The sequence below is a fragment of the Salvelinus sp. IW2-2015 genome, linkage group LG18, assembly GCF_002910315.2.
Source record: "Salvelinus sp. IW2-2015 linkage group LG18, ASM291031v2, whole genome shotgun sequence".
Taxonomy (NCBI): Eukaryota; Metazoa; Chordata; class Actinopteri; order Salmoniformes; family Salmonidae; genus Salvelinus; species Salvelinus sp. IW2-2015.
The window spans coordinates 68157395-68170297 of record NC_036858.1 but is presented as its reverse complement, the minus strand read 5'-3'; the positions used below and the strand labels follow the sequence as shown (position 1 = coordinate 68170297).

Sequence of the window (12903 nt, the reverse complement as noted above, 5' to 3'; positions counted from 1 at the left end):
GACATTGAGCCAAAACACAGAAGTAAATCAACAACAGAATGGGTTCAACAGAAGAAAATACACCTTCGGGAGTAGCCTAGTCGGAGTTCTGACCTCAACCCGGTTGAGATGCTGTGGCATGACCTCGAGAGCAGTTCACACCAAACATCCCAAGTATATTGCTGAACTGAAACAGTTTTGTAAAGAGGAATGGTCCAAAATTCCTCCTGARCATAGAGAGAACGTTTAGTTGAGGTTATTGCTGCCAAAGGAGGCAGCAAATCCAATGGTTCACATACTTTTCCCACCCTGCACTGTGAATGTTTACACACRGTGTTCAATAAAGACATGAAAATGTATAATTGTTTGTGTGTTATTAGTTTAAGGAGACTGTGTTTGTCTATTGTTGTGACCTAGATGAAGTTCAGATCAAATTTTATGACCAATTTATGCAGAAATCCATGTATTTCCAAAGGGTTCACGTACTTTTTCTTGCCACTGTACACTACTGGTCAGTTTTAGAACACCTATTCATTCAAGGGTTTTTCTTTATTTTTACTATTTTCTACATTGTAGAATAATAGTGAAGACAACAAAACTATATAATAACACATATGGAATCATGTAGTAACCAAAAAAGTGTTAAATCAAAATATATTTTATTTTTGAGATTCTTCAAATAGCCACCTTTGCTTTGATGACAGCGTTGCACACTTGGCATTCTCTAAACCAGCTTCACCTGGAATGCTTTTCCTTACAGTCTTGAAGGAGTTCCCACATATGCTGAGCACTTGTTGGCTGCTTTTCCTTCACTCTGTAGTCCAACTAATCCCACACCATCTCAATTGGGTTGAGGTCAGGGGATTGTGGAGGCCAGGTCACCTGATGCAGCACTCCATCACTCTCTTTCTTGGTAAAATACCCCTTGCACAGCCTGGAGGTGTGTTGGGTCATTGTCCTGTTGAAAAACAAATTATAGTCCCACTAAGCCCAAATCAGATGGGATGGCATATCGCTGCATTTACCTTGCAAAAGTATTCACACCCTTGGCGTTTTTCCTATTTTGTTGCATTACAACCTGTAATTTAAATAGATTTTTATTTGGATTTCATGTAATGGACATAAACAGTCCAAACTGGTGAAGTGAAATGAAAAAAATAACTTTTCACTTCACCAAACTGGTGAAGTGAAAAAAAAAAAAATGGAAAAGTGGTGCGTGCATATATATTCACCCCCTTTGCTAAGAAGCCCCTAAATAAGATCTGGCACAACCAATTACCTTCAGAAGTTACATAATTAGTTAAATAAAGTCCACCTGTGTGCAATCTAAGTGTCACATGATCTCAGTATATATACACCTGTTTAGAAAGGCCCCAGAGTCTGCAACACCACTAAGCAAGTGGCATGATGAAGACCAAGGAGTGCTCCAAACAGGTCAGGGACAAAGTTGTGGAGAAGTACAGATCAGAGTTGGTTATAAAGAAATATCTGAAACTTTGAACATCCCATGGAGCACCATTAAATCCATTATTAAAAAATGGAAAGAATATGGCACCACAACAAACCTGCCAAGAGAGGGCCACCCACCAAAACTGTGAAGCATTTATTTGGGCTGGAATTTATGAGGCTGGTAGCTAATGAACTTATACTCTGCAGCAGAGGTAACTCTGGGTCTTCCATGTCTGTGGTGGTCCTCATGAGAGCCAGTTTCATCGTAGCACTTGATTTAAAAAATAAGTCCGTTAAGGACAAATTCTTATTTCCAATGATGGCCTATACCAGCCAAACTCTGACAATTGTGCACCACCCTATGATACATCCAATCACAGCTGGTTGTGACAGTCTGGATTCGAACCAGTTTCTCACTAGTCACGCCTCTAGCACTGAGATGCAGCGTCTTGCGCCACTTGGGAGCCCCAAGTGTGACTGCACTTGAAGAAACTTTCAAAGCTCTTGAAATTATCCGTACTGACTGACATTGACTCAAAGTAATAGACTGTCATTTCTCTTTGCTTATTTGAGCTGTTCTTGCCATAATATGGATTTGGTCTTTTACCAAATAGGGCTATCTTCTGTATACCACCCCTACCTTGTCACAACACAACTGATTTGCTCAAACACATTAAGGGAAGAAACTCCACAAATGAATTTATGGCACACATTATTTGTAATGCATTGCTGGTTGAGAATGCCAAGTGTGTGCGCAAAGCTGGCATGAAGGCATAATGTGAATATTTGAAGAATCTCAAATATATTTTAATTTGTTTAACACTTTTGGTTACTACATGTTTCCATGTGTGTTATTTCATAGTTTTGATGTCTTCACTATTATTCTACAATGTAGAAAATAAAAATAAAGACCCTAGAATGAGTAGGTGTTCTAAACTTTTGACCGGTAGTGTATGTTGAGCAAGAATTTTCTTGATACATTTGAAAACGTTTCAGACTTCATTGTAATCAAATACATTTAACATGTCATGTTTCTTTAAAAAAAAWTGATACTGACAACAGGAGAAAATTAACTACAGGGAACATTTTTATTCTTCAGCCAGAATGTAAAGAGAAAAGCAGGAGTAGGGTCCAAAATATGAAAAATCCAGACAAAAGCAGTAGCTTGAAATGGTGGCAGAAATAAGTTGTTCAGTCCTTCCTGAGTGGGACTGTCTCTTCTTTGATGCCCTCCTTGGTGACGATGCAGATCCTGAGGGCATCTCCGGTGTACACGTCTCTCTCAGCAGCAGAGATGAAGACATCTTTGACCAGCTGCACAGCCTTCTCCTGGTTCAGGGGCAGGTGCTGCACACCCTCCATGTTCTTGAATCCAATCTAGTTGTAAATTAAGAATAAAAGACAGACTAAGGGGCAATACAGAAACAAAGAGATGTTTGTCCCGAACCAAAGATATCTTGGTCACTAGAATGTCTAGGGTTTCCTTGCCACTGCTAAATTCTACATACACATTTGGCATACAAACATTCAAGTCATATTGGACAGAGGTGCTTTGAGGGGGAACAAAGCCCTCAAAAGCTAATAGCAATGCTCAACTTATACCACTTTTTGGTTTCTTTACCTGGTTGTCAAGCAGAGGTTGCAGCATGGCACTCGCTGAGCCACCAGCTTTGTATGTGTCTCTCTGATAGGATCCCACAGGGTCAAAACTGTAAACAGCTCCTTTACCTGAAAAGCAAAAACAAACCAGTTCAGTTTAGAGAGTCATAAATAGTGGACTAGACTTAAAAGAACACATGCAGTGAATACCTTACACATATGGAACCAAGCATCTGATAATAGTAACAGCAGCAATAGAGCAGGAGTCATACCCTCCTCATCCAAGCCACCGATGATGTTGTAAACGTAGTAGGGGAAGAATCTTCTACCGTACAGGATTGTTGACAGCATGGCTGCGATGGCTCCACTTGTCATGCTCTTGTTGTTTGAGTGCTTGTACATCTAAAAATACATTTCCCCATCAGATATTGGCTGATGTTAGAAAATTATACATTTACAAATGTTAACTTATTGTGTACGGCCATATGCCATAACTTTCAGCTCAACTAACAATTTTGAAAGTGAAACAGTCTCAAGATGATCTCACCTTTAATCTTGCATCAATGATTTTGGTAAGAGTCAAGCAATCCCCATGGAATCCACTGCAGCCTATGACAGTTGTATTTGTTCTGTGAGAAATTAAACATGTATTAGTAACAGCACCGTAACTTAGTGGTGAAATATTTAACATAATTTATTATGATGTTCACAAACATAGACAGGATGKTTAATTATGATTTCTCCAGGACTAATTGTTTTTTTGTTCAGCTCAGAAAAATATCTGTGATTGACCTGATTGGTCAAATGACCAATTTGTGAAAAAATACCAGAATTGAGCTGCCTGTCTAAACACAGCAATAGTGAGGCAGTAAATGGGGTTAAACCACACCATCTGACAATTTGCCTTCGGTCATCCTTGGAAATACAGTTGTGTGCACTTGACTTACAACTTGTAACATTTTGGAGAGTCACGACTGTGGATTGAATAGCCTTCACTCAAACGGGTGTCTGAGGCCACAATTGCAAAGTCTTCACCTGCAACAGCAAGCACAGTCCTGGAAACACAAAAATATGTCAAGTGTCAGTTGACATGATGCCCTAACAAACAAGTTGACGTTAGTTTTGACAAAGCTGAATTTAAGGTTATCAGACAAATGTAGATAACTAATTAACGTTAGCTACTGTAGCTAGCTGAAATCGAAACCAGATAAACAACATGTATTGTTGTTCACGTAGTTAGCTAACGTTACTTAACTACGAACATCTATTGAGTAAGTGTTAGCCATTTGCACCATGACACATTACTAGTCAGACGCTATCTCCAGTCAGTGTCCATTCTGCAGAACACAATTATGTACAGCATTAACGTTAGCTAGGTAACGTTAATGTAGCTTGCTATCATTTGGGCTACCAAAACGATTGTTAGTTGGATATTGACGCTTACCCTCCGTTGAAGGAATATGGAGAGAATCGGTGCTCTACTGGTCCAGTATAGTGATACTCCTTCATTTTCCCATTATCTCCATAAACTTGTGTAGTAAACATTATGCCAGTTAGCGAGGAAACTCGAACTCTTCAACTTGCTGAGACAAATGGGAAATCTCGCTGTATCACTGCAATATGGCGGACGGAAATGCTTCTTCTTCATCATCATCAACAACCGACAAAACAAAAAAAGTTGTCTTTCCTACCACCCAGTGGCTGGAGTCATGGAGGGAGTTCGAAAAAGCGGTGAGGGAGGAGCGCTCTCAAATCGAACAGTAATCTGCGCAGCTCAACAATGTTACCAACAAATCAGCAGAAACAATGTCCAGAAACAATTTTCAAACATACTTTAATTGGGAAAGCAGATAAAGCAGTTTTTAAATAAAAAAACATCACTTTAGCATATGAAAATACAGATTCCTACTAATTACGTAACTTTGTATTGTGCCGACTTCGCCGTAGGACATAAAGGGGCACCTTACTCACGCACCGGAGGCATCCCGGTTACAAGTGGGTGTATGGAAAGCGAACAGCTAATTGGGAAAATGTGTTGCCACAAGACTGTTTTGCGTTGCTGCTTGGGCTGGGGTGTATTCATCACGTCTTACAACGGAAACCGTTAAGAACAAAACGGAAGCAAACGGTAACGAAACGGCGAGGGACCTACCTGAATTTGTCCAATAGAATCTCGTTTTCATTGCAAAACTTTTTCCTTTCGGAGTAAACGTAATGTAAGCGTAATGAATACAGCCCTGTTGTGTCTTTCAGTGTGTCTTCGTCCGCAGAGATGAGGGTAAGCCATTGCATTTAGGCTAACATTTTGTAACAAATTTGCGATTCACTTTGAGCTGCGCCTTTGGTGTAGCTACCGGTATCTACGTTTTTCGTAGATGTATACACTAGATTTTTATTGCTGTATAACTATAACGTATCAGTCTACCAAGCTAGCTCGCCTTTACCTTAGCTAGCTAGGTAAGTTACCCTGGGGACAAGACAAGGAGTTTGGGCTATTCCTAGCTTTGGGACACTACATCGGGAGTCTGTGTATTCAGCCTGATCTCATAGACAAGACGTAACATAATAAACGTAAATCTGGAACAATCATTTGTATTACATGTTACGTTTGGTATGTATGGTTCAATGCTTCATTTGTTAATCGGGAGGTGCCGGAACAAAAAGTGAGAGGGGGGTGATCTGGAGAGCTCTGCGGTACCAGGAACGCATTACTTACTTTTTCTCACCTTCATAATAATGCATTGCATGCATATCATTGCATTTGCTTTGTGGCATAGAGCAGTAGAGTAGAGGCACTTAGTCGCACACATGGGGAACATTTTAGTAGCCTAAAGCCGTGTTTAAGGGTCAGGAAAAATGTGGCTTTTATAAATGGATTTCATGCTCTGTCATTTTACATGACTGGAGACTTTGGCAGATTATTTTTAATACTGTAAATAATTGAAATGACAGGCTCCTTTGACACAAACTGAAAATCTGAGATCAATGAAAACGACCATGTGTTGAATCCATCAATAGACTAGGCCTAAGTGTGTGGAGACATATGTTGTAGGCTACAAAATGAGGAGGAAATTATAGTCCTAAAAATACTTTCCAGTTTCAGACTCGCCCAATGATGTGCAGCTCACTCACCGGTGATGGCCGACGCTTTCGTGCCAAAAGCCTATATCTCTCGTGTGGATAGGTGATTTATATTTGTGGATTGGTGATTTTATATTTGTGAATATATTTGGCATGATATTGATCCCATACAGCAGCTCCACAATAGTTTTGAGCTAATATTCTATAAGCGGTGCAGGAGTTCAAGTAGAAGAACATTTGAGGTGCCGGAACTTGGCTCCGGTGAGCTTCTGCCAAAGTCGAGCACTGGTCGCAACTAGGGTTGCAAATTCAGGGAAAATCTTGGTTGGAGGTTCTGGATTTCCTGCTTATTCCCCTCTTGATTCAAGGAATCCTCCAACCAGGATTCCGGGAAAACCAGGGAATTTGCAACCATAGTCGTAACACAGAACAAAGTAAAGTTCAGGTAAATTTTTCCAGCTTTTCTCAAAAACTAGTTGTCCATTACCATGTCAATTAAAGCTTGAAAATAAGCGTAGACAATTCCCCGGATGTTGATGCTAACACATTAGCTGTAGGCGCTCGCTGCTCCCCCGGGACTGCCACGCAGAGCGCAGAAGAAATATCAGCCCATGGAGAGATGCACGAGATTGAACTTCACTCAACTTTCTAATTTTCCCTGTTAACACTATCAACGTTTCCCTTTCCTGTAGCAATTGTTATTGAATCAACGCAATATTAGCCACTTTCAGTGCAACATATCAAAACAAAACAAACTATGCAAGAGGTTTTGTTTTAGGCAGAAGTCATCGGAGTAGGATTCTATTGCGCACAACTCATCTGGTACTCTACACATACTAGTGCGGCATAACCAATCAGAGCTGCAGTAAGCCTGTATGCAAATAAATCATTGCCATATATGGATCTGTGCCATTTACTTTGAACTGGACTGTGTTTACAGCTTTGGCTTTGAGTATATGCTCACAGAATTTTCACAACTGTGAAGTTTGCGCTCAGCAGACCTGAAATTTCCTCAGTGTCTAATTGTTTTTGAGGGAACATTGGCTTTAGGCCCATTCGTTGCACTATGCTGCACCGCCCTGTGGGGGTCATGGCRGGTTGTAACACAGCCTGGGAACGAACCCGGGTCTGTAGTGACGCCTTATTAAGCACTGCAATGCAGTGCTTTAGACCGCTGCGCCACTCGGGAGGCTGCCTAGGAGTATTTCTGTCTGTAATAATGCCCTTTTGTGGGGAAAAACTCATTCTGATTAGCTGGGCCTGGCTTCCAAGTGGGTGGGTCTATGCCCACCCATGGCTGCACCCCTGCCCATTCATGTGAAATCCATAGATTGGGGCCTAATGAATTTATTTAAATCTTCTATGAACTGTAACTCAGTAAAATCTTTGAAATTGTTGTGTTTATATTTTTGTTCAGTATATTTGTCGTTTGTGTTTGACAGCATATCACAGTGCGGAAAGCAGCTGATGGCCGTGTTGTTTTATCCAAGTTCCAGAAGTACCAATTGTATCATTGCCCCTTCTGCCAGCCCTCCATTTTCAAGCCCCGAGACTATGCCAGTGTGTCGGCACACATTGAGTCTCACAGATTGAAGGCTGTGCTGCATAGAGGTAATCTCATCCATTCATAATGCTGGTTTAGCACATGATACCATGCTTTTTATCAATTGGGGAACTTTGGGTCCTGGATGCTGATTGTTTTTCCCCCCCCATTTCAGAGTTCACAATATTCATATGCCATTTGGAGTGCAGAGCAGCAAAGCATTTTCACTGCCCATACTGCCCCAAGACCTATGTAAATAGGAGTGATTTTACCAAACACATTCCACAATGTGAGTCAGTATGTGGGCGAGACCCAGGTGCAACTGCGAGAGGCCCAGATGTAACCAGTGCAACTGCGAGAGGCCCAGGTGTAACCAGTGCAACTGCGAGAGGCCCAGATGTAACCAGTGCAGATGTAACCAGTGCAACTGCGAGAGGCCCAGGTTCAGCGGGTCCAGCTATGAGACCTGCAAGCAAGAGGAAAATCAAATGTCGTAACTGCAGTTTATGGCTTAACAAAAATAATTGATGTTTCTTCAGGCTAAGGCAGCATACATCTGCTGAGAAGTACATTACTGCTCACTCCAATCTCAAAAGACAGTGCTTTGACCAGGACAATTGGGTGTTTGCAGAGGATCAACACATTTTCCCTGTCTCCTTCTCCTGGTGAGCAGCAATACATAATATATACACTGAGTGTACCACCATTATGAACACCTTCCTAATATTGAGTTGCACATCCCCCTTTTCCCTCATCCTCAATTCGTCGGGCCATTGACTCCACAAGGTGTCGAAAGCGTTCCACAGGGATGCTGGCCCATGTTGACTCCAATGTTTCCTACAGTTGTGTCAAGTTGGCTGGAGGACCATTCTTGATGCACACGGGAAACTGTTAAGCGTAAAAAATCCAGCAGGGTTGCCGTTCTTGACACACAAACCGGTGCGCCTGGCACGTACTACCATACCCTGTTCAAAGGCACTTAAATATTTTATCTTGCCCATTCACCCTCTGAATGGCACACATACACAATCCATGTCTCAATTGTGTCAAGGATTAAAAATCCTTCTTTAACCTGTCTCCCCCCCTTCATCTACACTGATTGAAGTGGATTTAACAAGTGACATCAATAAGGGATCATAGCTTTTACCTGGTCAGTATGTCATGGAAAGAGCCGTTCCTAATGTTTTGTAAAATCTGTATATGATGATAATAAAATATATAATGTATTCCATTTACATATGCCAATACCGCATTCATATTTCAGTACCAGCGGTGGGGTGAGTGATGGGAAGGATGTGCCCATTCTACGCCGAGGTTACCCACTGGGCACAGACGTCAATTCAACGTCAATTCCACGTTGATTCAGCATAATTTCATTGAAATGACATGCAAACAACGTTGATTCAARCAGTGTGTGCCCAGTGGGTAGACACATCTTCCATGTCTCCCCTGCTCCTGGTGGGCAGCAATATACACTTACCTCATTCTTGTCCACCTTGTTGTGTTATAGATGAAATGCCCCTTAAAATGTCTTTCAGCGTTCATTCGGGAAATGCTTACCAAGCAAGAGGTGATACTGGAACAACAGACACTCATCCTACGACTTACAAACAGGACAGCAGAATGGAGCAGAATATGCGATTGAAAATGGCCTTCTGCCATTGAAGGATCAGCAAGGTCTTCAGAGCCTGGAAACTGATCTTCAGGGGGCTGACTTCAAACTTAAAATGGTGAGTTTCATTCCACTTTGAATCTTATGCTCTTTTTGAGATTCAATGGGAGTTTATGGGAATAAAATAATTGTTCAGTTAAATCACACTTTTTTTGTCTTGCTTATATCCACAAAATATTTTTTATGTAAAGGCATCTCACTCCCCTGTAAAAACGTTTCAACTTGATGTAGGATAAAAGCATAATGTTTTGATGCTCAGAATAAGCATATGTGTTTCTTAGAACCATATATGCATCTCTCACCTGGGGAAAAGCGGCAGTCACTTGTGGCTTAAAGTTTTATGTCAATTGATACATTTTTCAAWTTTTTTTCCCTTTAGATTAACCACTTGATACTAATTGGGGGATGCGACGTGAAAGATGCTGTGTGGCGTTTAATGATGCGCACAATTTCCAACACGCTAGCAAAAAACATGAATCGGAGAGGAGTAAATAGAAAAATCTCTCTTGCATCCCTTCGACTGTGGGAGGTTTTGATTGGTAAGGATTTCTCATATTTACAAATGTCTCATCACGACACATTATATTTTGTGTTTTAAGTTATCATTTCAGTTTTACTTGGTGTTATCATTGTTACACACAATAAAAAATAAAAAATTGTTAACCGCTAAAACCAATTGTTAAAATCACTTTAGCAATGAGATGAACTGAGCAGTGGGTCTGCAAATGTACCGGATGTCACTCAGTCAGGCACTGTTGTGTGATACCTCAAAGTATGTGTGGGTAAAACACACACACACACACACACACACACACGAGGGTAAGGATGTTTTGAATCATTCTCACAGAAATGTAAGAACATAAGATGTAGTTCACAATGAAAGTTTCACACAGTGAAAATATGAGTGCCACACTGCAGAAGTAAAATGCAATTAGCATGGCATTTTACAGTATTTCGTTCTCCCTGTTGCAACTGCCTTTTCACATCTTTGCAACCACTTGTGCTCTTGTTCATTAGCTGTTGTCTGGAAGAATCGGTTAACATCTAGAGCGTCTGAAAGCGATGCGGAGTCGGTCATGAAAAAGTGGTTGCAGCTGGCAGCATACCGGGAAGGAGTGAGAAGCAGACGAGACAGGAGTGTGGTGGCCCCTGTGCCATGATGGACTTGGGAAAGGGGTGTATTTAAGTGATAATGCCCAAGAAGCCGTGGTCTGGAGATTATATACGTCAAGGGCCGGCAAACCGTGCTAATATAACCTCCAACAGCTTGGAGGGCATTATCACTTTTATACAACGGTTACCGACATATTCAAATAATGATTGACATATTTTCATTAAAAACGTTATTTTGATTAATTGATTCATACTATTTCCTTCCTTACATAAGATATAGTCCCAACACAAATCTAAGGTTCTTGTTACCAGCCAAGCCAACTGGTTGTTGGTTCTATGCGTTCAATTTCACGCTATCTAAGCTAAATGACTATAGTAGACAAAATAAAGACATAACGATGCTCTGACAAAGACACAACCCCTTTTCGTTCCCTTGCATGAATTGCGCAAGGGAACAGTGAAAAAGACAGTGATGTGTAAGTTAGAAGTTAATATATTAATGCATAATTCGTATAGCCTATATATAAGTGTCCAGTGCCTTCAAAAAGTACTCAGACCCCTTGACTTATTCCACATTTTGTTAAAGTCTGAAATCAAAATCGATTCAATATATTTTCTCACATCTACACAATACCCCATAATGACAAAGTGAAAACATGTTTTTAGAAATGTTTGCAAATGTATTAATTTACAGAAATATCTAATTTACTTAAATAAGTATTCACACCCCTAAGTCGATACATGTTAGAATCAACTTTGGCAGTGACTACAGCTGTGAGTCTTTCTGGGTAAGTCTCTAAGAGCTTTGCACACCTGGATTGTACAATATTTGCACATTCTTTTAAAAATTCTATGAGCTCTGTCAAGTTGGTTGATTTGTTAAATACTACTGCACTGTTGGAGCTAGGAACACAAGCATTTCGCTACATCTGCAATAACATCTGCTAAATAAGCCGATTTGTAAAAACTGTAACTAGGCCACATGAACAGTTAATGTCATCTTGGTAAGAGACTCCAGTGTATATTTGGCCTTGTGTATTAAGTTATAGTCCTGTTGAAAGTTGAATTTGTCTCCCAGTGTGTTGGAAAGCAGACTTAACCAGGTTTTCCTCTAGGATTTTGCCTGTGCTTAGCTCTATTCCGTTTATTTTTATCCCAAGAAAATCCCAAGTCCTTGCCGATGACAAGCATACCCATAACATCATGCAGCCACCACCATGCTTGAAAATATGGAGTGGGTCTCAGTGATGTGTTGGATTGGCCCCAACCATAACGCTTTTGTATTCAGGACAGTTCATTTCTTTGCCACATTTTTTTGTAGTTTCAGTTTAGTGCCTTATTGCAAACAGGATGCGTGTTTTGGAAAATGTTTATTCTGTACAGGCTTCCTCCTTTTCACTTTGTAGTTACTCCACAATACTAACCTAAATTACAATGTTGTGAGCCATCCTCYGTTCTCCCATCACAGCCATTAAACTCTAATTGTTTTCAAGTCGCCATTGGCCTCACAGTGAAATCCCTGAGCGGTTTCCTTCCTCTCCGGCAACTGAGTTAAGAAGGACGCCAGTATCTTGGTACATCCAAAGTGTAGTTAATAACTTCACCATGCTCAGAGATATATTCAATGTCTGCTTTTTTTACCCATCTACCAATAGGTGACCTTTGCGAGGCATTGTAAAATCTCCCTTGTCTTTGTGGTTGAGTCTGTTAGAAATTCACTGCTCGACGGAGGGGACCTTACAATTATCTGTATGTGGGGTACAGAGATGAGGTAGTCATTCAAAAATCATGTTAAACACTTATTGCACACAGTGAGTCCATACAACTTATGTGACTTGTTATGCACATTTGTACTCCTTTACTTTGACTCTGTGACAATTGAGTACTTTTTCTAGCATTGATGAAACAGACCTTTTCTGAAGTAGTTCTAAAATCCCCTATAGGGAAAATGAATGGTGAAAAAACGATTGGAACCATTTAAGTGTTTTACCAAACACACACATGTATACACTCATGCTACACACACATCACAACTGCTGCTACAGGAGTGTTATGATTGCTAAATACTGCACAATTTAAAAAACACTTGCCACCCAATCCCCCTTCCCCAAAACACGTGTTAATATTGGACTATAAATTGTGCCTTCCTGTATTATACTTATGCTAAAATGTTTATTCTATTCTACTGAGCTATTTACTTTTTTTTGCATTGTCGAGAAGGAACCTGCAAGTTAAGCATTTCGTTGGACGTGTATACCATGTGCATCCTGACTAATAAAACAAAAAYCACAATTTGAATCAATCAAAACCTTTTAACCAATCACAGAGCGCTGATGATGCACCCATTTATTTCGCCACGCCCACTTTCCGCGTGTGCCGTTACACATACTTGGTTGTCACTAGTTACCAAGTCATAATTATGGATAAACCCCGCTAATTAATACAATTTATTTTCTCAAATTCATAT

General features: G+C 40.5%; 1 protein-coding gene and 2 long non-coding RNA genes across 5 annotated transcripts; 2 read left to right on the top strand and 1 right to left on the bottom strand.

The window, feature by feature from the left end:
- Nucleotides 1-2492: 2492 nt before the first annotated feature.
- On the bottom strand, nt 2493-4694 carry LOC111978239 (proteasome subunit beta type-1). The gene is made up of 6 exons (XM_024008188.2): nt 4472-4694; nt 3975-4082; nt 3575-3656; nt 3300-3429; nt 3050-3156; nt 2493-2805 (listed from the first exon to the last, which is right to left on the bottom strand). Exons 1-6 carry the CDS (start codon nt 4570-4572, stop codon nt 2620-2622), a joined length of 714 nt encoding a protein of 237 aa, XP_023863956.1. The 5' UTR covers nt 4573-4694; the 3' UTR covers nt 2493-2619.
- Nucleotides 4695-5144: 450 nt separating this feature from the next.
- On the top strand, nt 5145-8032 carry LOC111978240 (uncharacterized). 3 transcript variants are annotated; one of them, XR_002879127.2, is made up of 3 exons: nt 5145-5305; nt 7551-7719; nt 7827-7969. It is a non-coding gene; the product is annotated as an uncharacterized lncRNA (long non-coding RNA). The 3 variants fall into 3 exon arrangements; XR_002879125.2 differs by lacking the exon at nt 5145-5305 and adding an exon at nt 5314-5598 and having other exon boundaries at nt 7827-8032; XR_002879124.2 differs by lacking the exon at nt 5145-5305 and adding an exon at nt 6327-6553.
- A 174-nt stretch (nt 8033-8206) lies between these two features.
- LOC139029188 (uncharacterized) lies at nt 8207-10679 on the top strand. Its single transcript, XR_011481484.1, has 4 exons — nt 8207-8316; nt 9190-9381; nt 9703-9862; nt 10341-10679. It is a non-coding gene; the product is annotated as an uncharacterized lncRNA (long non-coding RNA).
- Nucleotides 10680-12903: the final 2224 nt, after the last annotated feature.

What these genes read in the sequence shown, in the direction of transcription:
- LOC111978239 (XM_024008188.2), bottom strand. Translation starts at nt 4,572, where the DNA reads ATGTTTACTACACAAGTTTATGGAGATAATGGGAAAATGAAGGAGTAT. An exon ending in TCATTGATGCAAGATTAAAG is followed by an intron (nt 3,430 to 3,574) that starts GTGAGATCATCT and finishes ATGTATTTTTAG; the next exon opens with ATGTACAAGCACTCAAACAA. An exon ending in AACCTCTGCTTGACAACCAG is followed by an intron (nt 2,806 to 3,049) that starts GTAAAGAAACCA and finishes ATTTACAACTAG; the next exon opens with ATTGGATTCAAGAACATGGA.